Source organism: Trichoderma evansii (assembly GCF_050947405.1).
Source record: "Trichoderma evansii strain SZMC 28006 chromosome Unknown GGI43scaffold_14, whole genome shotgun sequence".
Lineage (NCBI taxonomy): Eukaryota > Fungi > Ascomycota > Sordariomycetes > Hypocreales > Hypocreaceae > Trichoderma > Trichoderma evansii.
Genome location: NW_028145192.1, coordinates 738,178 through 761,919, shown reverse-complemented (window position 1 = coordinate 761,919; position 23,742 = coordinate 738,178). Strand labels below are relative to the sequence as shown.

General features: G+C 45.0%; 10 protein-coding genes across 10 annotated transcripts; 5 read left to right on the top strand and 5 right to left on the bottom strand.

Moving 5' to 3' along the window:
- Positions 1–1,405: 1,405 nt before the first annotated feature.
- GGI43DRAFT_385223 (uncharacterized protein) lies at positions 1,406–2,472 on the top strand (the record flags this gene model as incomplete). The annotated part of the gene is made up of 3 exons (XM_083203623.1): positions 1,406–1,743; positions 1,836–2,151; positions 2,221–2,472. 3 exons carry the CDS (start codon positions 1,406–1,408, stop codon positions 2,470–2,472), a joined length of 906 nt encoding a protein of 301 aa, XP_083059302.1.
- GGI43DRAFT_408962 (uncharacterized protein) lies at positions 2,469–3,447 on the bottom strand. Its single transcript, XM_083206428.1, has one exon. It carries the CDS (start codon positions 3,281–3,283, stop codon positions 2,591–2,593), a length of 693 nt encoding a protein of 230 aa, XP_083059301.1. The 5' UTR covers positions 3,284–3,447; the 3' UTR covers positions 2,469–2,590.
- Positions 3,448–4,582: 1,135 nt separating this feature from the next.
- GGI43DRAFT_423809 (uncharacterized protein) lies at positions 4,583–6,279 on the top strand (the record flags this gene model as incomplete). Its single annotated transcript, XM_083208288.1, has 6 exons — positions 4,583–4,604; positions 4,665–4,913; positions 4,977–5,254; positions 5,328–5,446; positions 5,523–5,907; positions 6,010–6,279. 6 exons carry the CDS (start codon positions 4,583–4,585, stop codon positions 6,277–6,279), a joined length of 1,323 nt encoding a protein of 440 aa, XP_083059300.1.
- Positions 6,280–7,050: 771 nt separating this feature from the next.
- Positions 7,051–8,193, top strand: GGI43DRAFT_428524 (alkene reductase; the record flags this gene model as incomplete). Its single annotated transcript, XM_083208974.1, has 1 exon — positions 7,051–8,193. The coding sequence occupies one exon, from the start codon at positions 7,051–7,053 to the stop codon at positions 8,155–8,157; it is 1,107 nt and encodes a 368-aa protein (XP_083059299.1). The 3' UTR covers positions 8,158–8,193.
- Positions 8,194–10,637: 2,444 nt separating this feature from the next.
- GGI43DRAFT_385219 (uncharacterized protein) lies at positions 10,638–11,056 on the bottom strand (the record flags this gene model as incomplete). Its single annotated transcript, XM_083203622.1, has 2 exons — positions 10,638–10,788; positions 10,860–11,056. The coding sequence occupies 2 exons, from the start codon at positions 11,054–11,056 to the stop codon at positions 10,638–10,640; spliced, it is 348 nt and encodes a 115-aa protein (XP_083059298.1).
- An 898-nt stretch (positions 11,057–11,954) lies between these two features.
- Positions 11,955–12,932, bottom strand: GGI43DRAFT_428522 (uncharacterized protein; the record flags this gene model as incomplete). Its single annotated transcript, XM_083208973.1, has 1 exon — positions 11,955–12,932. Exon 1 carries the CDS (start codon positions 12,924–12,926, stop codon positions 11,955–11,957), a length of 972 nt encoding a protein of 323 aa, XP_083059297.1. The 5' UTR covers positions 12,927–12,932.
- A 933-nt stretch (positions 12,933–13,865) lies between these two features.
- GGI43DRAFT_408953 (protein TYW1) lies at positions 13,866–16,415 on the top strand. The gene is made up of 2 exons (XM_083206427.1): positions 13,866–13,990; positions 14,049–16,415. Exons 1-2 carry the CDS (start codon positions 13,948–13,950, stop codon positions 16,340–16,342), a joined length of 2,337 nt encoding a protein of 778 aa, XP_083059296.1. The 5' UTR covers positions 13,866–13,947; the 3' UTR covers positions 16,343–16,415.
- A 42-nt stretch (positions 16,416–16,457) lies between these two features.
- GGI43DRAFT_408952 (TOM complex receptor protein TOM20) lies at positions 16,458–17,936 on the bottom strand. The gene is made up of 4 exons (XM_083206426.1): positions 17,600–17,936; positions 17,279–17,524; positions 17,091–17,191; positions 16,458–17,017 (listed from the first exon to the last, which is right to left on the bottom strand). The coding sequence occupies exons 1-4, from the start codon at positions 17,658–17,660 to the stop codon at positions 16,901–16,903; spliced, it is 525 nt and encodes a 174-aa protein (XP_083059295.1). The 5' UTR covers positions 17,661–17,936; the 3' UTR covers positions 16,458–16,900.
- Positions 17,910–20,527, top strand: GGI43DRAFT_92274 (exocyst subunit EXO84). Its single transcript, XM_083210515.1, has 3 exons — positions 17,910–18,460; positions 18,529–19,997; positions 20,060–20,527. The coding sequence occupies exons 1-3, from the start codon at positions 18,260–18,262 to the stop codon at positions 20,421–20,423; spliced, it is 2,034 nt and encodes a 677-aa protein (XP_083059294.1). The 5' UTR covers positions 17,910–18,259; the 3' UTR covers positions 20,424–20,527.
- Positions 20,503–22,465, bottom strand: GGI43DRAFT_428518 (uncharacterized protein; the record flags this gene model as incomplete). Its single annotated transcript, XM_083208972.1, has 4 exons — positions 20,503–21,239; positions 21,275–21,521; positions 21,634–22,071; positions 22,137–22,465. The coding sequence occupies 4 exons, from the start codon at positions 22,463–22,465 to the stop codon at positions 20,847–20,849; spliced, it is 1,407 nt and encodes a 468-aa protein (XP_083059293.1). The 3' UTR covers positions 20,503–20,846.
- Positions 22,466–23,742: the final 1,277 nt, after the last annotated feature.

The window sequence follows — 23,742 nt, the reverse complement described above, 5'->3', positions numbered from 1 at the left end:
ATTTTGGACAACAGCACAAACATCCCATTCGACAGATGCTGGTTCATGATAGATAGCTCAACCTATTTGGCTGAACTCCTGGTGCCAGCATTCCTCTTGATGACGTACATGAGATGCAATTCCATAATACCCTAACCAATGGGCGGAAACTTGCGCTGCGTTTTGATACATTTTCAGACGTTTTTATTTTTTATTTTTTTTTAAATACCCCATATGAAGAGCGACGGTGACACGAGATGGATGGTGAAGAAGAAAAGAAGCAAGCAACTGGTTTTAATATTTGCCTACCTAGCTTAGATAACAAAAATGCTCTTTCGCCTTTATAATTTCTAAGAATGTGTGAAGATTGATGTACAATGTGAAAAATTCTCACAAAGTATAATATTTCTAGAGGATTGTTACCCAACGCTCCAGTTTCGTTATCCAGTACCCTAATTGTAACTTGATGACTGTGTATAGTGGCGTCTGTTAATTAATAGTATTCATGTATTTTCTTATGGGGTATATCTCAGGAAGGCAATGATATGGAATCTGTAAATTGTTACTCAGGAATTCCACTATACAGTAAACCAATAATTTTCTGTTTCAGATCGCATCTTCATCTATAACTGTAAACGATATTGTCAGTCTGATCGTATCTAAAACGATAACCATCGAGCTGGGGCTGACCGTCTTGATAATGACTGCTAGGACCCCCTTCGGTAAACCGATTTATATCAGGTAGAGAGGCTGGTGTCCAAATATTCACCCAAAGATAGCTAGGCTTAGAAAGCCATTTAAATGAAGTAAGAGGCGTCCTAAACAAGCCGAAGACATGGAACACGAGCAAATCAGCCTCGCGCAGGGTGGCGTATATAACGACCAATACCGGAAGCTTCTGATGGCCGAGAGTTATTAGTATAGTGCCAGATAATGAGTCAACAAGTTTAGATAGCCGTAAGCGATGTTAGTCTGAATGTATAATAGATATATACGTCTCTATAACTTATGTTTTGTTGGGAAGGAAGCATGTTGATTTACTGGGGCTTTAATTAGCCCAAGAGTTTGGCCGAAGAGTTTACTAGTGTTGTAAATGGAAGACGAAGAATGTGAATCTTGGTATTGGAAGACTAAAGAACTAAGATTCAGGATAACGGATGAAGAGATATACTAGTTAACATGATTAAACTTTATCCAAGCGGACGCCCCGTCGTCGTTCCTCCCAACAACTATAAGCCATCTCGGTCTTTCTGCGTACATGATGCAGCTGGCAATTTCCCTTTCTCTACTAACTTAGATAATATTGGATTATCTCTGAGTTTCGTAAAAAGTTTACAAGTCCCAGCTTTTTGAGCCTCAAGTTTGCTATTATCTTCCTTGACTTCCAAAATATTTGTGCCCTTTCACCACACAAACTTTCTTCTTCATGGCATCCCACACGGAAGAACAAGGCCCCATGGCCCAGGTCGAACACGATACACTGTCTATAAACGAGAGTCTTCGTTTATACTGCGGAGAAGAACTGGTGGCGGATCCTGTGCTATGGACAAATCACCATCTTCAACTGCTGGGATGCAGATTCAGCCCCGCGCAACATGCCCGTCTCCCTTGGCGACATCACGCATCCGAGCTATATATAAACGATTTCCTTGATGATCATGCGGAGAAAGTGGAAAGAATAGCTACCAATCTAAGGATAAAAAGCCGCACATGCAGGCTTCGGCAGGTTCTCACCTATGACGATTATCCGCTCGTTGCAATGAGGTGAGCTTTTCTTTGCTTTGAAACGATTTTTTGTTAACCCATTCTCTCTACTTGTACTAATAATTTCTTCTTCTTTGGTTTGGCTTGCTCAGTCAAAATCTCGATTTGCACCTTGGTGATCGATCCAAAAATCTTCCCTGCCAGCTCTTCTCTCTCCGCGACGAGCCAAGTATAATGTACATGGCAAGCATCGATCGCGAACTGGTTCAAGGCCTTCGCTACCTAGAAATGGAATTTCTAGAACCCGTCCAGCCGAGTGCACTTTCAGAAGCCATACTTGACCTCAAGATGAAGAAAGTCACGCCGCGGAATCGTCTGCATGATCCGTATATAGTGGCCCTTTTACTGGCAATGGCGCGTGAGCAGCGAAAATTCTGGGGGGAGTTACGCTATAGTAAGAATATTGTGGTAAGATTTGTTCTACAAAAGTCAGACTTGCTCCTTTTACTGTGCTCTAACGGTGCTATTATGCCTTAGGCTCAAGTGTTGATGACGGATTGCGAGGATGAATCTGTTCATCTCTACGCTGCTTGCATTCCAGATTCTTTTCTTGACAAGTTTGACTCGCCCTCAGTTAAACCTACAGAGCAGAAGCTCTTGTTAGTCCGCCATATGAAAGTGCCACTGGCGCCATATGAGACTTTCCGTCGTCGCCTATACCCAATATTGCTTCGCCCGGAAACTTATTTCAAACAATCTGGACAAGATGTTCCATTACGTTTCAATTAATGATATAAATAACCATAGCTCATGGGATTATTCAATAATATAGAAATGAGGAGTTGTTATTTAATATCCCAGCCGTAGCTAAAGCCGCGAAGTTTAAACTACTGTCCCTACTGCCTACCTATTTCTTCAAATCGTGATGCTTAAGCTCATGTTTCTGCTTAGGAGGCTGTTTCACTGCAACAAAATAGTTCTGGCCCGTCTCAGAAACAGCGTGAACCGCGATATCTTCCCCAAAAGGCCATTGTCCAATAAATTGCGAGTCGCCTCGGCGATCATATTCCGCATACTGTGCCGGATCGAGACACTTGTGTGCAGCCGTCCAAGCATCTGCTCGATGGATATAGACTCCTAGGATTTCCGTGGTCTGAAGGCTGCCGCTACGGTCGGCGTTGTAATCCACGGAAATCTGCAGAACATAATGCAAGAACCTGGCGCCCTCTGGCAGTATAATGTCTCCGTCCGGGGTTGCAGTTAAAGCTTCATTGTTTGGTGTAGTGTCGATTCCAACGAGGAATTCTTGTCCATCAAAAGCGCGGGCAAAGAGCAAAACACCGTCGCCGTGAGACCAGCTTTCGGATGCGCCTCTGCTGCCGCGGATGTGATACTGCTGGAAGTCGTTGGAGGTAAAGTTGACGGACTCGAGTGAATGAACGGCAAATTTCTTTGCAGCTTCCAAGGTGCCATGTGTTTTGAGAACAAACAGCGTACGATTGGCGCCAGATGGGTCGTGAGAGTAGTCGATTACCGTAAGAACAGTGTGGAACAACTGCTCTGGGACGAAATTAGATGATGCACCGTTGACGGAGGCCATAGTGTATGTGCTTGTGTTTTCTCGTGTATTTTGTATTCAATTGACAAAGTGAGAGTTGAGCGCAATGCCCTCTTTCTTTATAGAATGGCAATTGCCACGCACGAAAAATGGCGTTGCAATTATCATGCCACCATCATTTGTGGCTGCAGACATCATCACCATCTGCCGGATGTACTCGTAACTAGTTCATCACGAGAGAGCTCGTTGTTTTAAAGAAGCTCAGCATACATTTGGATACCTTCCGCTGCCGTCGCCTTAAGGTTTAGAAAGCTGCCATACCATGGACTGTGATAACCAGACATAGACTTTACTTTGCCAAAATATCTTTTCCGTTTGTCAAATCACAAAGACTCAATTGTCATATCTGATCAATGAGATACGTTGTGGATTAGCACGGGTCAACGTTTAGCTTTCACTTGGTTCAGCCTATCGGCCAAAGAAGCAGAATTGATTGGGTCGGAAAGGTGCATCACCGGCTTCCAGACGGGTGGTAGTATAAACCACGCCACTCGAAACTCTAACGCAGATGCTTCGCTGTGTACCAGTGAAACTCGAATGATCATCGTACGACTTGAGTATTACCTAATTCCATGGTTAACAACGGCATTCGTCTAGGGTACGGAGTACTGTTGTTGCTATTAGATTGTAAGGGGGCCACTTTAAGGATGGAGACTGGTATCGGAATAGTCCCCACACTTCATTCGACCTCTTTCTCATTTCGCAACTTTTCAATAACTGGATGTCCTAAATACGTGTTAATCACCATATTCATGGAAAAGTAAAAAGAAACCATAAATCGAGCCGTCTCCATCTCTGTGGCTTATAAATAATTTAGTTTACATCGGATATTAGACGGCTTCAGTAACAGAAATCCCTAGCCCTTCTATATCGACTGGTTGCTATTAATCAGCCGCTGCTTTCCAGAAAATACTATTTTCAGGCATATACTATTTTCAGGCGAATAAACGGGGCGTTTGTAGTGTCCTTTCATTCTAGAGACTGCACTTGGGAGGTGGGGCCCCGTCACTTGAGCAAGCCACAGCCAAGTTGATGTGCGAATCAAATGCAACTTGTATCGCCTCTGCATAAGCACAACACTAGGTCTAGAATAGATTACTAGCATAATACAGCATAACCATTTCGCTTGATCCCACTTGGTTCTAGTAATTAGCTATAACTCTCCAGTAGATGCGGAGTATGTTTAAGCCGCTTGTTACAAATTATTTCTTTTACCATACTTGTACATATCTCAAACGCCAAATCAAGTAACTGCACCACCGTTGACAATCACTTTGCACCATGGACGAGAACCGCAAATCAGGCAAGAAAGCATATCAATTGGTCACAACAACTTTCAATACAAGAAGCTAATTTTCAACAGGGAATAATTTTCACTTTATATCAATAACAAACCCTGCTGACGCGAAAGACCTTGACAAAAGGCGCCAAGCACGCTCGCACGCTGCCAAACAAGGCAAACAGCAGTCTCAGTATGTTTCTCCGAGAGATGACGCGGGTGCGTCAGGCCAAAGCTTGATCCCTTGGTCCATTTTTGCACCAGTGTCGGCGTATGGTCCCTTCGAGACCCTAATTGGAGACTCTCCCAAATTGAGATCTTTACTCAGCCATGGTAAGTAGCGTAATGTCATTGTATGAATAGCTTCCATAGCTGAAACTCGCTTCAATTTCATAGATGCTGCTAGGCAGGCGGCAGAGCCTATATTCAGCGTTGCAGATCCTGTCGTCTTTCAAGACTTTGCTTCCGTCTTCCGGACCGATCTCGACGACCCAGCTCTTTTAAATGCCGTTAAGCTTACTTTTGCATTTGCTGTGACTGGAGGAAACATCGATCAGGAATGTCTCGGCTACCAGAATCAAGCCATGAGCACAATCCGTGAAAGGATGGATTCGTTAGAGTCGGCTTTGTCATTACCGACTCTGGGGGCTATCTTGCTTCTTGCTGGTGTGGAGGTAACGTATCATAAAACTAAGCTTTTTCACCCTTGCCAAATTTGTGAATACTAACCTGATGATAACACACCAGGCACGTCTTGGTATGCGGTGGCAAGTCCAGCTGCATATGGGAGCCATCCAACAGCTTCTTGAGTTGGGCCAGACAAAAACCATTTATCTGACAGATGGGATCAAACGAGCCATATTTTGGTAAGTGATAACTATTACGAGAGAGAAATTACAAATTAAATTACTACTAACCACAGATGTATATCCGTTTAAATAGGCAAGATTTGAATTCATCCGTCATGACTGGTTCAAATCGCATAGTGGATCACACTACTTTTGCCGAGCTGCAATGGAAGCGTGATCCTTTTGCTTCGACTTATTTTGTCCTAGCACCAGGGTTCCAGAGAAAATCTCACTTATTCGACGAAACTTTCCTCGAAGTTGTCAAAGATATCCACGCACTGCAATGCGTTCAAGATTTGCCTCGCTACTCCTGTCAGAATCCAGTGGAAATGCTCCGCGTTGATAACCAGCAGGCTTCTATTGGATCCAGGCTGGTAGATTTACCAAAGCTTTCCAATACTATGGAAGCTTGCTATCTTGCAGCATACCTCAGCGCTTGTATGCTTTGCTGCAAAGTATGGCGCCATTCTGTGATGCCTGTAAGTGAGGGGACAAGATACTTGTGAGTTTTTCTGCATCCTGAAACGCTGATTTGGATTAAACAGTCTCATGTTTCTTTACAACTATTGCGTAAGCTACAGGAGTCTGACAGCGAACCATTTTGGAATGATAATCCGGATCTATTAATCTGGATGCTGTACATGGGAGGCTCGTTCTCTCCGAGAGGAAACGCTCATTCAGAATATAAAACTCTTATTCAAAATAATCATAATTCTAGGTTTATAGGAATGTATCACTCGCTAGACGATTTGGTAGGTATTTTACATGACTTTATTTGGTCAGAGAAAGCATATCGTATGCAGGTAGAAGAATTTTGGAAAGAGATTCAACTAGAACTAGCCCATCGTTAATAAAGATATCATATTTGCATTTGTAGACGTCACTACATATCTAAACTTTGTATCGATAAATCAATTATTGCATAAGCCTCAGGTGAGATAATCACCACTCGGTAACCTTATAGCGTTCCTTGCGGTTGTACTGGTTAGTAATTGCTATATCGTCCTATTTGTTGCATATATACAGCCTGTCCAACGTCTATACACGCTGTATTTGGTAATCCTCTTCCAAGCTTGACTTGTTCCGCAAATGCATTTGAAATAAACAAAGACATGGATTTCTATGCCATTCCATCCTCGCAGGCGGTGGTCAGAAAAAGGCGAGAGTGGGTAAACTACCCACCGCTTGCCTCCGTTGCCTCGCTATACTGCTTTAAAGTTTGTACTTGTCATTAATCAGCGGTTGATAAAGTAAGCATTTCGGCCGAGATCATCCGTTTAAAATGGCCGGTAGTGAACGCGCTAAATGATTGCTAGCTGCTTTGGGAAGTTTCCGCTCATCCCAAAAGAGTAGTTGGTGATTATAGTCTCCATGATGCAGTTGACAAGAATATAGTTGAACAAGTGGCTTAGAAGCTCAAGTTAATGGAGTGGAGGTGGCTAGCAAAAGTAATAAAGAAGCAAGTATAAATAATATAAAGCTATATTGCTCAGTTAGTTGAAAGAAAATCTGACATTCTTCAGCAAAGCATTATCTGACTTACAAAACGTGTCTATAAAATAACCTACTCCTTTTTCGACTTTTACCAACTTATTCTATCTGGAATTAAACAATCTTCTATAATGGCCGAATCAAGGCTCTGGAAACCTCTTAAAATCGCTGGAGTTGAAGTCAAGCATCGCATTGGCATGCCTGGGCTATCTCGTTTCCGAGGTACAGACGACCATACTGCAACTGCTATGATGAAGGAGTACTACAGCCAACGCTCCCAAGTCCCAGGCACCCTGATCATCACTGAGGCTGGTATAATCTCTCCAGGTGCCGGAGGCTATCCCAATGCACCAGGCATCTGGCGCGAAGATCAAATCGCAGCTTGGAAAACTATAACTGATGAAGTCCACCGAAACGGCTGCTTCATCATTTGCCAAATGTTTCATATAGGCCGCGCAGCAGTTCCCGAAATCGCCAAGGCAGAAGGAATTGAGATTGTGTCTGCTAGCGCTATTCCTTTTGGACAAGATGCACCCGTGCCAAGAGCGCTAGCTGTTGACGAGATCAAACAGATAGTTCAAGACTTTGCATCTGCAGCGAAGAACGCCATCCGTGCAGGCTTTGACGGTATCGAACTCCATGCCGCAAATGGGTATCTCCTTGATAGCTTCATTCAAGATGTCAGTAATACTCGCACAGACGAATATGGCGGCAACATCGAGAACCGATCTCGCCTTGTATATGAAGTCATGAAAGCCGTCGGCGATGCTATCGGACCTCAGCGCGTTGGAATACGCCTCAGCCCCTGGAGTACATTTCAGGGTATGCGAATGGATGATCCTGTGCCTCAATTTTCAGATGTCATTAGCAAGGCGAAGGAGTTGGGCCTTGCTTATATCCATCTAATTGAACCCCGAGTTGCCAACTCTGACGATCTGGAGCATCCAATTACTGAAAGTTTGGACTTTGCAATTAACTTGTGGGATGGACCAATCCTTCTGGCAGGTGGATATAAGCCGGATAACGTGCATAGGACGATTGATGGTATGTATCCTGGCAAAGACATTGTGGTTATGTTCGGTCGATACTTTGTCGCAAACCCGGATCTGGTCTTCAGGATCAAGAATAGTCTGCAGCTTAACCAGTACGACCGCAGCACCTTTTATGCGGCTAAGAATCCCAAGGGATATCTTGACTACCCCTTCAGCTCTGAATTTGAAGCAAGTCTTACAGAATAATGTAAATATTTAGCATCAATAGCAGATCGATACCTATTTAGTGCTTTTTCGTTTCTTAAAAAGCTAATTGCGCTCTCCGTTTATACCTCGAAAACATAAGGAAAGGGCTACACATGAACGTGAGAAGGTGGTATTTACGTTGGACTATTGTTTATGTTTCAGCGATAATTGCTTTTAGATTGCCGTGCGGCCGGAGAGGCGTTAAAAAAAGCCGGGGGCAAGCGGGCGGGAGCCCTTTTTCATACTAACTTTTCTCGAATATCATCACGACAACTCCATTGCACGGTAATATTCAACAAGTATACGGGAGATTTATGGTGGACACTGAACTCGACAGGCTGTGGACGGGGATGAGAAGAAATTTTTATGTAATTTTGTAGATGCCACAAACTGTACCTTAGACTACCTATCTAATAGATCTCGCCATTATGCTCAAGCGGCCCATACAATTTTCGAATGCTTCCAGGTTGATGATAGACAAGTCTATCATCACAAGCTATAGCCCTCCAATCTGGATCATGTATCGTTCCTTCTGGTCCAAAGTCTTCCCATATGCATATAATAACGCGCTTTGTTGAAGCTTGTATAGAGTAATCCGTTCCACACAAATCACATGAGAAAAACTGTCGAGTAGTTTCTGCTAATTAAGCTATATCAAAAGCCTCATCAATATTTTTCGGCATTCCGTATGTTATCTTAGACGTTTCGTCATCAGATATGTGCGAGCATATTTCTATAAACCGTATAGACTGTCGAGATACCTTAGTCTCAGCTTCAAGGTAATCCAAGATGGATAAAAGTAAATATCTTCCATTAACAACCTTTGGGAAAACTGATATTCGCGCGGAGATGCCTTTAGATACATTGAAATATCCTCTAATTTGGCCGTGGTATGGCGTGAGGAGTCTTTGAAGATATTTTTGATGGCGCCTTGTTTTGTCTTTCATTCGCGTGTACTTGAGCGTAAGTTGGACGTGTCTATGCCCTGGATAAAATTTAGGCCAGCCAATTATCCTATTTATTTTGTATCTCTCAGTGGAATCTGATCCGTCTATGCACGCATAATAAGTGGAACTGTGATATAACGGTGTATCCCATTCATAAATCTGATGAAGCTTGCAGCATGTGGCACACACCCATCGATCAGGCAGAGACCGGGCGAGATGAGTGAGATATAGCAGTTTGTCTTCTGGTGTAAATTTGGCCATAATATTTCCCTTCCCAGCCAGAAAATATTCATGAGTGATCGTTCGTAGGGGACGGCAGGTCTGGTAGACGAGGAGCTGAGAGTAAAGAGGAAGGAAAGCCAGTATTTTCACAAGCATCTCGACCGGTAGCTGGAGGATAAAACAGTGAGTCTGAGGTTCGCCCCATATGAGGCAGATAAGGGATTTAACAATGCTCATGGCGGAGACTGCCGTTATTCCTGTCGATTTTCTTCTCAAGCATGTCACTCTAGGGAATAGAATGGGATTTCATTGGGATTTATGAGTAGGTAATTTATAAAACTTGCGTTTGACTTGGTACTTTGCCCAAACTCTGGTGCCTAACATTTGAGTTGCTACATAGTTTGACTGTACGCAGTAGAACACGCGGCGATTCAATATACGATTTATTCGATATTCTTGGCTGGAACCTTGTTGAGTGTTGATGGTCATTTCCATACATGTAGGTACATACAGCCTAAAAAACCTACACCTAATGCGCAGTGCTGGGCCTCGCCTGAATGTACCGAGCTGGGCTGAGCTAGCTCAACTGCAGCTACTGTAGATCGCCAAGTAAAATAGATAGGTAGGTATCCATGCCAAGGCCGCTAGGAAAATAGTTCAATTTACAAGATACCAGAAGATCTTGGACAGCCCTTTTATATTTTAATTTCTACAATACGTAAGCAGCTACAGCCGCTGTCACATAATTCTCATGGGAAACTGTAATATATGGAGTATAAAGTTGGTCCTTCTAATCAATATAGCTTTATATAATTAATTCTACCAGGATTGGAAAAGAAAACGAAGCGAGATTACACTAGCAAACAGGGCTGCAGCTACACGAGAACATATCTCTACTCGGTTGATTGGCATGTCATCTTCAGTACATTTTGCTTTTATACTACTAGGTATAAAGCAGCTAAATGTTAATCAGAGTACATGTATATAACTAGCTTTTTTTATTATAGATTTCTCGTGAACACCACTTATTCTATTCAATATCGATATCGCGTTTTATAACAAGGCGCAAAATCATTAGAATTCAATTGTTTTATTATGACTTCTATGCGTTTTGATAGCTAATATATATGTGTAAAAAGTAAAATACGCCTTTGGCAATGTACCCCAGACATTTCAATACAGGTAGTCTACCTTGCAGGTACATGTACCTATAGTGTTTTACTTTGCATTAGTGGATGGGGCTGTTATTCATCATTTTGTAATAGCTTACCGTGCAATAGCTTTAAGGCTATCCAAATCAGATCATGACACCTAAGCATTAATGTCGCAGGGGAGACCATCACAGCAGTAGCCATGGCCTGCACCGCCGAAAGCACCCTCAAAGCCAATGTTGTAGCATCCGTCCAAAGTCTGCCACAGTTGCGCAGGCCAGTTGTAGCCTCCTCCATTATCTTCAACAAAACTATTTGCATGCAAGCTATGTTTATATTATAGGTTATGTATGCGTGTGTAAGTAGATATATGTATACTTACAAAACAGACTGTACGTTAGAAGTCCAGTCGGGCAAAAGTGTGGCAGAATAGCGCGATTTCGTGTCATAATCGACCAGATGCACGTTCCTACTCCTTATACCACCTTCGCCAGTATTTTCATCATCCTGAATGAGTTGACCGTTCCAAGCAACAGCAATGCCGGCAAGGCCAAGAAGGCTAAGAGCAAAGAACTTCATTTCGGCTATTGAAATAAGGCAACTGACTGTTAAAGATTGCTTTTGAGGCTGGATTGAATGATATTTTACATGGAAACATGTCGATATTTATATATTTGAGGACGTATACCCTATACACATATTTGAAGACGCATACCGAATAATTATTTCAAAGAATACTACCTTCCTTTTCTAAATAGAGCCCTAGAATATATCAGCCTGCTTATGCGTTAGATTCAAGATAATAGACCTCTCTAGACTTTATTCAATACGAAAAATGTGGTCTTTTGCAAGATATACCGTGCAGACATAGGAGTTTTGGCTCCGTAATACTGCTCGAATACGGAGTACGATAAATGCCAACTGGACTAGGAAAACTGCTTAACAGTCTGGTGGAGAGATTATGCAGCAGGGGTGCTGAAGTGCCCGTAACAAAAAGCATTCCAATCTTGTAAGATCCGCTTTTTATAGTCAATTGCTCAAAGATAACCATAAATCTAATTCGGAAAATACCCGAAAAGTTGATGTGACTGACAGCGTGAGTGTCCCAAATAGTAAGGTTGCATATATCTAGATAAGCCCGGTCAAAATCCGAATAGCATTCTGACATTTACAGCCAGGGGAAAATGGATGTTTTTTTCTATATATTTTTATAATAGCCAGTTGAATAAACATAAAATAAATAGCATTTTCATTTCCTGGCTGGTTGTATTTTGCTCAATATTCTACAGCATTAGATATGAATGGAGAACAAAATGCGTCGAACATCTCAAATCTATTGGAATGAATACTATGTTAATGCATGGTAGAGCTAAAGAGTATATTGAGAAGGAATATATCGCTATCATTTCAAAAATTAACAGAAAATATAGAATTCCGGATGATAGATGCCTAGCATACTGTATTCTATTCAATTCATCTAAGAAAGGCCCAGAAATCTTCTCATATTTTCATCTTTGAAGATTTTCTCAAAGACCGAACGAACTGGTTCTGGGTGGATGCTCGGGAAAAGATTATTGTTAAATGGCTCTGGTAAAAGAGTACCACCTCTGCCTTGAATCAACTGATGGCTGGCTTCCAGTTCCAGGTCGACATCGCCGATGACTTTTGCTCGAGCCTCTTTCTCCAGGGCTGACTCAACGTCATGATAAGTGACTGAATATTTATGGCCAGTAACTGTCTCTAGCTCATCAAAGATTTCTTTCCAGGTAGGCGAAGCGCCATGGAAACGATAGGTGCGTCGATGTCCATTGTCAGCAACTGAGAATGGATGTCGGAGAGTTTCGATGGTGTATGCGATGGCGTCCGCGGTCGAAATCAATGACTGTCTTCCTTCTGACGTTCCATAGATGTTTGCAGTATGGTTTGCATTATCGATTCCGAAATGCTTGATGATGCTCCATTCTGTTAGACGTCCAAGTTGTATATACGTCCAACCGAGATCTGGTGTATCTGCATCACGACCACGCTTCTCCAGATGCTCTCTAGTAAGAACCTTGTCTCGGTAGTATCGTTGAGTCCAGTTTGATCCTGCCGTCAGATCGGCTCCCCATTCGCTAGTATAAAAGTGTCGTACCCCGGCTTTAATACCAGTATCAATGATGGTAGGTTGGTATTTGATGGCGTGGTTCCCTAGAGGCATCAAGACACAGTCGAATCCAGCAAATGCTCCAGTATCTGTGTATAGACCAGAGACTTGTTCCATCCCACCATTGCGAAAAGTGGCGAAAAGCGCTCGCTTTTCTTCCGTCTCAGGCCTGGATGTATCATTGAAGAAAGCAATGCGCTTGTAATCGGACTTTCTAGAGATCAATGCTTGGCAGAGGACCTTTCCAACCATGCCGGAAGGGCCAACTACCAGTACAGCGTCGAGGGTTTTTTGAAGAGCCATAATGAGAAGGAGGTATTTGTGAGGAATTTGGACAATCTATAACGAATAGTAAGAAGTAGACGAGGGCGGAGACGCCACCTGAAGAAAAGAAAGAGTCCAGATTTAAGGGGGCAGCTGCTAGATATTTTATACTTGTGAAGATTGAGATAATATATTAGTATATCCTCTATTTAAACATACATGTACCTTCCGAACGTCTATGGAACTGTGTAATTATGGGCTGATGAGAGCTATGTTTTCCAGTCGACAGTAGGAGAATGAGATTGGTAAGCTGTACCCAGATATTTCTGACCGCCCACTCAGGGCGCTTTAATACAGTCGTCAGCTTGCCTATCCGGGCATTCATTACTTGTCTGGTGAATGGCTATTGGTAACTAAAACCACTTAAGATCCTATCTTCTTGAGTAAAACACGTACTAATGTTTGCTAGCCGGGAAAAGTTGCCTTACGTGATAACCCTAGGAACGCATCTCTTATATCTCCGAAGTGGTTATTCCTCATCTACCTCGGTAAATGGCGCGAGGATAATTAATCATTTATTATCATCTACTATATATGTACTCCTAGACCCATACAGGTATATACCAAGTACATAACAATACGGGAGCCAGGAACATTCACATTACATAATTAGACATTGTTTAGATCTGCTGAATCCCTGCCTGCAATTAGATGCCATATCCTCGTATGCGAAAACTTGCAATTGGGACAGTACTACTTTGTATCTGCTAAATAGCAAATTGATCATAAATCTATAATACGTGTATTGCACCCAGTCTGAAGAGAGATAAAATATTGTCAAGTTGGTTGGAATAAAGAGAGAAGTAAGCCAGTACAGTGTTATTCCATGTTATCATGCACTCTAGATTGAGTCAGCACGTTATCGTGATGCCCCGCCAAAATTTTGCATCGCGGGGCACTGGCGTCCAGCAGCAAACCTTCCATTTCTAAGGCACCGCGTGCTGGATGAAATTCTTGTGCGCAGTCACTCTGACAACGCGCAAGTGACGCTGCCATCAAGATGGACGCGGTATTTGGTCTCCAATTGGAGACAGCGGTTGCTGGTGAGTTCATTATGCTGATTTCTCTGTGTCGCATGACATGCTGACAAAATTGCTCCAGACCTGGTGGAAGTGTGGCACGCCTATCGCACGTCAATAATTCTGTGCGCTCTTGTTCTCCTTGTCGGTCTGCGCACACTGCTTCACAGGACTGAAGAAAGGGAGCCCTTAGCTGTGCTTCCCAAAATTTATAACGAGGAAAAACCCGTGGTGAACGAAAAGACTGCTCGTGAGGCGCAACCTGTCGTTGCGGCCGAGAAAAAGTCGACCGGACCCAGACGGATAAAGGGTGGTGTGGCACGAAAGCCCTCGCAAGAGAAAAAACCGACAGCGACCGATTACACGGATAGACCTGCTAAAGTACTTGTGTTCTTTTCCTCTGTCACCACCAAGACAGAGAAGATTGCCCACGAGTATATCAAGACACTCGAGACATTCCTGGATCAGAAAGCTGGAGAGACAGAGAGCAAGTTCTTGAAGCCCGAACTACTCGACTTGACCGAAATTGATTTCGAGGATTACTTTGTCAGCCCTCCCAAGTCTGCTGAAAACGCCGCCTACGTCTACCTGTTCCTCCTCCCAAGCTACAATATCGATTCGATCAACGATACGTTTCTGCAACATCTCGAGGAAACCCACCATGACTTTAGGATCGATACTGCCCCTCTGTCTCCGTTGATTGGATATTCCGTTTTTGGTTTTGGTGACAAGGAAGGCTGGCCAAATGAAGACGAGGGATTCTGTTTCCAGGCCAAGGAGCTAGACAAATGGATGTCCAAGTTGACCGGCCGGAAGCGAGCCTACCCCGTCGGAATGGGCGACATGAAGAGCGACCACGCTCAGCGATTTACGGAGTGGGCTACTGGAGTACAAGAAGTTATTTCTCAGGCTGTTCAGACTGGATTCCTTGGCGAAGGAGTGCCCGGTAGTGGTGATGCCGTAGAGAGCGACGAAGAGGACGCCGAAGCCGATGACGGCGAAGTCGTATTTGACGACGAAGAGTCTGGCGACGGCAAATCATCTGACGGCTCTAGGCCATTGGACGATGTTGAGGACCTGGGAAAAATGATTCGTCCCAACAAAGATGGAAATGAGACTGCCCGAAAAGCACCCCTTGCTGTTGACTTCACTACATATCCCTCCGCTGGCAAGAAGAAAGCCCAGGCGCCCATTATCAAGGAGATGGTAGCTAAGAACTCACCAACTTACACCGCTCTTACTAAACAAGGATACTCCATTGTCGGCTCTCACTCTGGTGTCAAGATCTGCCGCTGGACCAAATCTGCTCTTCGCGGACGTGGCAGCTGCTACAAGTATTCTCTTTACGGTATCAACTCTCATCAGTGCATGGAAACCACTCCTTCGCTCTCATGCTCTAACAAGTGTGTCTTCTGCTGGCGTCACGGAACGAACCCTGTCGGCACAACATGGCGATGGGTGGTTGATCCTCCTGACATGATTTTCGACGGTGTCAAGGAGAACCACTACAAGAAAATCAAGATGATGCGCGGTGTTCCTGGTGTTAGAGCTGAGCGATATGCGGAGGCTCTTAGGATCCGTCACTGTGCTCTATCCTTGGTGGGAGAGCCCATCTTCTATCCCTATATCAACGAATTTCTCGCTCTCTTACACAATGAGCGAATCTCTTCCTTCCTTGTCTGCAACGCTCAGCATCCCGATCAACTCGCGGCTCTCAAGGCCGTGACTCAGTTGTATGTGTCTATTGACGCTTCCAACAAAGACTCACTGAAAAAGATCGACAGACCTCTCCACCGAGACTTCTGGGAGCGATTCTTGAGATGCCTGGACATTCTTCGTGAAAAGCGCTTCCGCCACCGCACAGTCTACCGCTTGACCCTTGTCAAGGGTTTCAACGTGGAAGATGAAGCCGAAGGCTATGCCCAACTCATTGAGCGTGGACTGCCATGCTTTGTCGAAGTGAAGGGTGTGACGTACTGCGGTACATCAACTTCTTCCAACGCTGGCCTGAGCATGTCCAACGTGCCGTTCTACTGGGAGGTTTGCGAGTTTGTCAAGGCACTGGACAAGCGCCTCCAGGAAAAGGGTCTCGACTATGGAATTGCCGCCGAGCACGCCCATAGCTGCTGCATCTTGCTGGCGAGCAAACGCTTCAATGTCAATGGAAAGTGGCATACGCACATTGACTACCAGAGGTTCTTTGAGCTTCTTGAAGAGAGAGGACCGGATGGTGATTGGACACCCGAGGACTACATGGGACCACCGACCCCTGAGTGGGCTCTGTGGGGGAATGGAGGCTTTGATCCCCGGGACGAGAGAGTGGATAGGAAGGGCCGCAAAATGGAGGCCATTGTGACTCGCGAAGCACCCGAGTAAGATTGTTCAATGGTATTATTAGTATCATGTATAACAAGATAAAAAAGTATAATATTATTAGTGTTCACCAAAAGACCCATTGAAGAGACATTGTTAGCACTACGTAGATCCGATGTAAGCCATTAGAATTTCATATTGGATTATGGAAACGCTACCCGCACCGGCCCTTCCCCAAAACCTCCCATATGGCTATATCATTTCACTACACAACTGTTTACACACGACTCCCAGAGGTTCAATCCCGGAGCGAGAAAAAGAAAAGAAACTATAGAAAAAAAGAGTTTCAGGAATTTATCGTACACCAAAGCGGTTTTTGCGTTCCCCCCCTCAGCGGTTTTCTAGGAGAGATATATGTAACAAAGAGAGGAGGGGATCCGGCGCTTCGAATCAAGGTTTTTCTTTTTGTCAGTTAATTTTTTGTGTCCCCCTTTCCATCAAAGGTTTTTACTTTTGGCTAGAGGAAAAATGATGGATTTTTCTCTCATCATGATATTTTGATATAAGCTGAGTGGAGCGGGGGAGGAACACTCGGCTGGATTTCTTTTAGGTTGAGTTGGCTTAGTCGAGGCCGACGCTGGGGATGTCGCCCAGGTTGATGCCGGCGGAAGAGGGACGAGTGCGAATGCTGATGTCACCGTCGTATGCGATCATGTCGGCCAAGATGTCTAATATGGGCTGTGGGGAGTTGATTGTTAGCACAAAATCGAGCCGATGCATTGGGATGTCATATTGTTGGAGGGGCATCTACCTTGGGGACAGTGCTGTCGTAGATCTTGATGAGGTCGCCAGGGGCAGGGTAAACCTTCAATCCCTTGTAGAAAGCAAGAGCAGAGTCAAGCATCTTGGTAGCTAAATTAAGTGAAGATAGAAATGTCAGTGTGTTGCTCGATATCGCGCTTGGAAAAAAAATTGTGTCATGGAGGGGTTCTTTCATACGATCTTGGCTCAGCATCTCGCCCGTCATAACCTGCTCATTGAAGAAGGCTTCTCGCTCCTCGACGCCAGCAGGGAATCCCTCCTCCTTGGCCTCGTCGACCTTGGCCTTGATAGTGCTGCGCAGTCGCTGTGTGGAGGCCTCGGCTTCTTCCTTCTCGGCGCGGACCTGCTTGCGCTCGTTTCTTCTCAGGTTACGACGGAATTCGGCATTTCTTCGTCGCTGGAAATCAAAGTACGCGGCATATGCTAAAAAATAAATCGTTAGCAAAATCAAGCACCTCCCGAGAAATTCTCGCGTAGGTCATTGGAGCAGAGACGAACCCAAGAGGCCCGTCGCAACGGTTGCGACTGATGCCGTCACCACGGTGCTTGTCTGAACCATTTTTGACGAATGGAGGGGAGCTCTCGGGTCAAGGGTTTCTAAGCTGTAGCTGCAAGTGAGAAAATAAAAGATGACGGGCTCCGGGGAAATCGGCCTTTGCGGCGGCTGCTGAGAAATAGCCCTGGTATACGACAGCAGAGAAATTGAGCTTCAGCTGGAGAAGATGCCGCCGCCGGGATTTTTTCTCTTTGGAAAAAAGATATCACAAGGAATATGGAGTCACTGCGATACCTGCTAGCTCGGAATATCGATTGAGCGACGCTGAAGGCAATCGGCACATTGTCGGGTAAACGAGGGTGTCTCAGGACTTACGCAGCCACCTGTTAATGGCGACAGCTCTAAGTTCCACTAGCATACTGTACATACCTCCATCCGAGTATCGAATTCCCAACTGCCAACGCAGCAGCCAATCCTGTCACAGCTCAGCTTTGGAGCTCTGTGTACCGACTTCCAAAAAGTAGACGCGGCTCGGAAGTTCAAAGCTGCTTGTACATACTTATAGCCTTTGCCTTTACCATAAAAGCTGCTCTTCCCTACCTTCCCCTGTGTCAACCGTCCAATTAGTCTCTCGGTCATCACCTCAATGAGCAGCAGCCGACATGTCTGAGGAACGCAGCAAGATAACTCTGTCTCTTCGAAGCGGAAAGCGACGAAAGGCTCGCCCCGTAATTAGTGCACCACGACAGATATCTGCACCAATTCCGCAAGATGGTTCGACTGGAGGCACAGCTGCTGGCCCTGGTGGACTGCTTTCGCTGCCCGAGGCGCCGCGGCCCCGACCCGTAGCTGCTGGTGGAAAGGTGAGATCTCACGACACCGCCGCTGAGGTGACTTGTTTGGATCCGGCGACTAATTCTTGGCTTTGTAGACCTCTGATCTAGTCAAGAAACGATTCTCCTCACGATTTAACAACTTGCCTCCCGAATTCGACGCGGCCGCCCCTCCAGTGCCGAGTCTCCCCCCTCTTGAACGGTACAACACCGACTATCAGCCCCCTCCGTCACGAGCAGGGCCTGGAGCTGCTCCCACCGTTGATCTGAAGGCGTTGCGGGATCCTAACCTTACTCCCGACCAATATGTGTCCTCGGTGCTGAGTGAGGCGAGCGAGGATCAGATCCAAGAATATGCCGAGTCGCTGCAGGGAATCAAGGCACGCGCAGCTGCGGATCTGCAGCAGAATCTACTGCAGAATCGGACGCAGTTTATTAAAATCAGCAAGGAAGCAGAGAAGCTAAAGGGAGAAATGCGAGCACTTCGCAACCTAATGTCTGAGCTCAAAGCAAACACGACAGCCCTTAGGCAAGCTTCGGGCAGAAGCGAAATGGACACATCCATAGGAGGAGGCGCCACAATGAGCAAACGAGACAAGCGCAGCTCTATTGTAGATCGAAGCGCTCTGTGGACTACGCAGATGCAAACTCTCTACAAGACCGTAGAGGGCTCTCAAAAGTTCCTGCCAAATGCTATAGGACGCCATGTGGTTCTTAATGCTGGTCCTTGGATTGAATTGGACAATGCAACCTACAAGAGCAGAAGAGCCATGCAAATCTTCTTGCTGAATGACCATCTTCTCATCGCCTCCCGGAAGAAACGCAAGGTCGACGCGCCTAACTCGGATTCTCGTGGACCGATGGTGAAGCTAGTAGCTGACCGCTGCTGGCCCTTGCTCGATATCGAAGTCATCGAAATGCCTGGAACAGGTGATTCTATGGGCGGCCGTAACAAGTTGGCTGATGCCATCATGGTGCGAGGCGGTGGCCAGGAGACTTTTATTTATCGGACAGAAAAGCCAGAAGCGACTGAGAAGAAGGCGCTGATGATGAATGTACGCAAAGCAGTGGAAGAGCTACGCAAAGGGTTGCAGTCTGAGATGGAAGCCAATAACAAGGCAAGAGAGACGATCAACTACTTTGCTTCCAGAGACCCGGGTCTGCTCCAAAAGACGGAACTACTGGAGACACTATCTGACATCAAAGACATGTTGATTGAAGTGGATGGCAAACAGCAGAATCTGCGCTGGGTCGAAGGCCAAATGGATGAGCTTGATATTGATATTGCTCTTCAGGGCTTTGAACCCGCAGTGGCGCGTGTGGAAAAGATGAATGGGTTGGCAAGGGGACTCAAGAGCAATACTGTAGCGCAAGACTTTATCAACTTTGAAGTTGAGGCGAGGTGCGGTAAGCTGGCGGGTATGATTATTCAACAGCTGGAGACGACACACAACCAGCAAAACAAGACGAAGCGAAATTTGAGCTGGTTGGCCAGACTAGGATATGAAGACAGAGCCAGAGAGGCATATCTTGCAGCCCGTGGCGATACGATTCATAAAAGAGCAAGGTTTGTTTTTCATCTCCCTTTTATATCTTACTATGTGACATGAGCTGACATGGCATGGACAGACAATGCATCTTCCAGGGCGACTTGCATCTGTACATTTGGCAGCTATCATTTGTGTACTTTACCCTCATCCACAACACGGTCCTATGCTTCCAGAGCTGCTTTCCCCCGCCTATGATGAGCACGTGTGTCAAGTGGGCAAAGGAGCAAGTCGAAGCTTTCAATGTGATTCTTGCCAGGCAGCTGAGCAGCACCGAACGCGGCGGACAAGTCTGGACACAGTGCATGGATCAGGCCAAAGAACATGCGAAGAAGCTGTCTGACGTTGGCCTTGACTTTTCGAGCTTGGTGGGTAAAGGTGTGGATGGACCTTCAGCGAGCACATCGGTTGAAAGCCAGGGCCTTGTTGGGCTGGGCCTGGCTTGAGCAATGCATGAATAATAGAGAACTACGGGGAGAGGAGATGGAAATTTGGGTTTGGGCTACTTTGATGGTGTTTGTCCCTAGAAAGGAGAAGATGGAGCGTAGCAAGAGGAGGCGGCATGGTTTTCCTTTTTATTCTATACAATGCATCATACGCTACATTAATTACGGCTATTCTTTAAGGCTCCTTTTTCGCTCAGTGGTTTGCATATGGGGTCCCACATCTTAGAATATCGTAATATCTTCCTATTAATTGCTTGCCATCCATCAACCCTGTTCTCTATCAAGGTGCTTGAAGTACTATTACTAAGTACCCATCTAGCCAAGGCCAGGAGCAAATATATATATATATATATGGCTGGAGAGAATGAATTTATCATTTTCGTGATTTTTTTTTTTCTCTTTTGGGGCGATTAAGTTAAACTGTTATTGAGCGAAACGGGTAGCCATTTGCGATCGATTCAACATTTCTTCTCGAGCTTCGTGCTCGATTCGAATTTGCCGCAACGAAACGGGCCGAATCACTAGTTCTGAAAGCTTCAAATGATAAATTGCATCTCCATGGCATTTAATAGCATTAACATCCAGCAGTTCTTTAATAATAATGGATCCATTACCATGGTACTTGTGCGCAACAGCTTCCCAAGCCTGGATTACAGCAGGTTGCAGGGTAAAATCCCACGTTCCTCTCCAGGTTATCATAGCAGATTGTTCATCTCTCTTTAGCTGGTATCTAAAGAGTGCCGCTAGCCCTTCTCGCCCATTCCATATCTCCATAGTCTTGAGATTTGGCATTTTCATAGCCGCTGCTGCTGCTTCCTGGAGCATCTCGTTAGCATCAGCTAGGTCTTCACCAGGAATAAGCAGTTGTAAGTTAAAATAAGTAAAGTCAAGTTGGGCCACCTCCAAGAGTGTTCACGGGTTTGGAAAAAATAACTGGCGTCCACTATAAATGATGCTGAGAGGCACTCTAGCTTGAGACTCGTATTGGCAACGGCCTGACCAACGTAAGAAGCTGGGGCTCGGATAGGATTAGCGTCACGATAGTATTGGGGATATTGCTGGTTAAAGTTTTCGAATATTGTTAGTCTCTGTATCTGGCTAGAGGCAAGAGTTTCAAAAGTAGTCGGAAATCTGTGTGAGAGAAAAAATCGGATATCAGTTAGTTAACGGCTTATATATGCAAGGAATAAATGAAGAGACAAAGTAGCACTTATAGTGATCGGTCTCCGCTTGTATAGCACTTTCCCATTCCCTCCAAGGCTCATAATGAATTTCCTGGAGCCTAGGAAAACGGGAAAACATTAGCGATAGCGCCTTTGGATTCCATCGCCGTCGGGTTTGCTGGCGTAAAAGTACTGCTGTTATTGCTGGGACTAGAGGCAGTTGTAGCCACCACTGGGCTTCATGCTCTCGAGTTTCAAACGGCCCTTCGCTCATGATTTCATCGAAAACCTTGAAGATTGCTTCACTAGTCGAACTGAGCGCTCCATCAAATTCATCATAGGGAACCCAAATGTGCTGGTGACGGCTGATTTTAGCTAGTATAGATTGCTCTGCGAGTTGCCCGCAGTTCCACTCCCTAGAAGAAATATCAGGCTCAAAAGTAAGATATTTAAACCAGTGCTCCGAGTCACTAGGAGAGTAAACGCTAATATCAAGCGTCAAGTTTCCATTGGGCTCCATGTGCTAAGAATTGTAAATAGATGTTGAAACGTTGTGATGATAATGTTGTTATCCGTATCAGTAATGCCTTGTAACGGTAGTCCATCAAACGAACTCTCAGCACATCCGTATTCTTGGAATTCTAAGCAAAGCCAGATATAGCGCACAAGAGCTCGATTACGATATGCCATCAAACCAAACTCCTTGACGCGTGAAGACGTTAGCTTAATTCGGGAGAAAATGTGTGGCTCAATGATTGCCTGCCACTCTCGAGACACGGTGACAAAGCTCGCTAAATTACAGCCATCTTGTAGTAAAGCCTCTAGAATTAGAGTCCTAATCTCAGCGGGCAGGTAATGCCATGATGTTATATCAGCCATCATTTGCCATGTTGATGCTATCTTCAAAAAAGCGGCGGGAGGGTGGTAATTTTTAATTTCAGTAGCAGTAGTCTTTAGCAGCGGCGAAATGAGGTTACGGCCGGAGCAGCAGGTCTCTAGCGACAATCTTTTGGAACAGGAAGATGAGGCTATGGCTGGAGCAGCTATGTGCAGTCTTTTGGAGCGATAGGACGAGAGATATAACGGTAGAATTGTAAGGGCTGGAGCAGCTGGAGCGATACTGGGAACTCGGTATATAACACACTGGGATAAAAGAGCATGCTGGAGTGCCCATATTTCAGAAAAAATATTTTTCTATCGATTACTATCTATCTGCCTTATTCTTTGCCAAGGTGTTCGTAAGGTTTGAAGCTTTGGCGGGGCAGCTCCTAGAGCTGAGGTCAAATACCAGCTTGGCGTCAGGGGAAGCTTCAGCTCGGCAGTCCAGGCGAAGCCAGGAGAAAAAAAAAAAAAATACATGTAGCCAGAGGAATGAAAGCACTTACGCACACTATCATCACGGTAACAACGTGGCAATTTTACAAGAACTCTCTCATTTGAATAACCGAGTTTTAGCTACTTCTACTTCTACCATCTCGATTATGTCTATTGCCTCTACTGCTTCTACTGTTTCTATTGCTTCTACCATTTCTATTATTTCTATTTTCTCTACTATTTCTATCATTTCTACCGTCTCTGCCATCTCTACTTCTACTGCTTCTACATGTAGGTAGCGTATAGACAAAACTTTATTTTGCTACCCCTTGCCCTCCTAAAACACGAGCAATTTCGAGCCCAGACGCGGTAGAGCTACAGCAGCCAGGACTCTCAAAATAGAGAGAAAAACGTAAATTCAGCTAGAAAAATAATGTACTTTACCACTGTATTGACAATTCTTTGCCATTATTTTTACAAAATTTCATTTGTTTGTAATTTTTGCGCTGTTTCACGCCACGCAGCAGCCTAATGCTGAACAGTCAGCTTGTAATGTTATCTCATTTTACCCCCGTTTGTTGTTTTGGGCGCCCCTCTTCTCTCCTAATCTCCTCCTTCCTGATAGTGGCTGCTGCACGACCTCCATTGCCATACAGCCGCCTCCTTTGGCGCCTTTTGCCCCACCGCTCGCCGCTATCCGCCCCAAGCTGCCACTACCAATTGCCACTGTCGCACAGCTATCGCTGTTGGCTCGCGAACCCAAAGTCTGCAAGCAACCCGAAGCGTGACCGCAACGTCATTCAATCCCATCTCAGCCTTCTCTCCCCTCCCAACCAGCACCC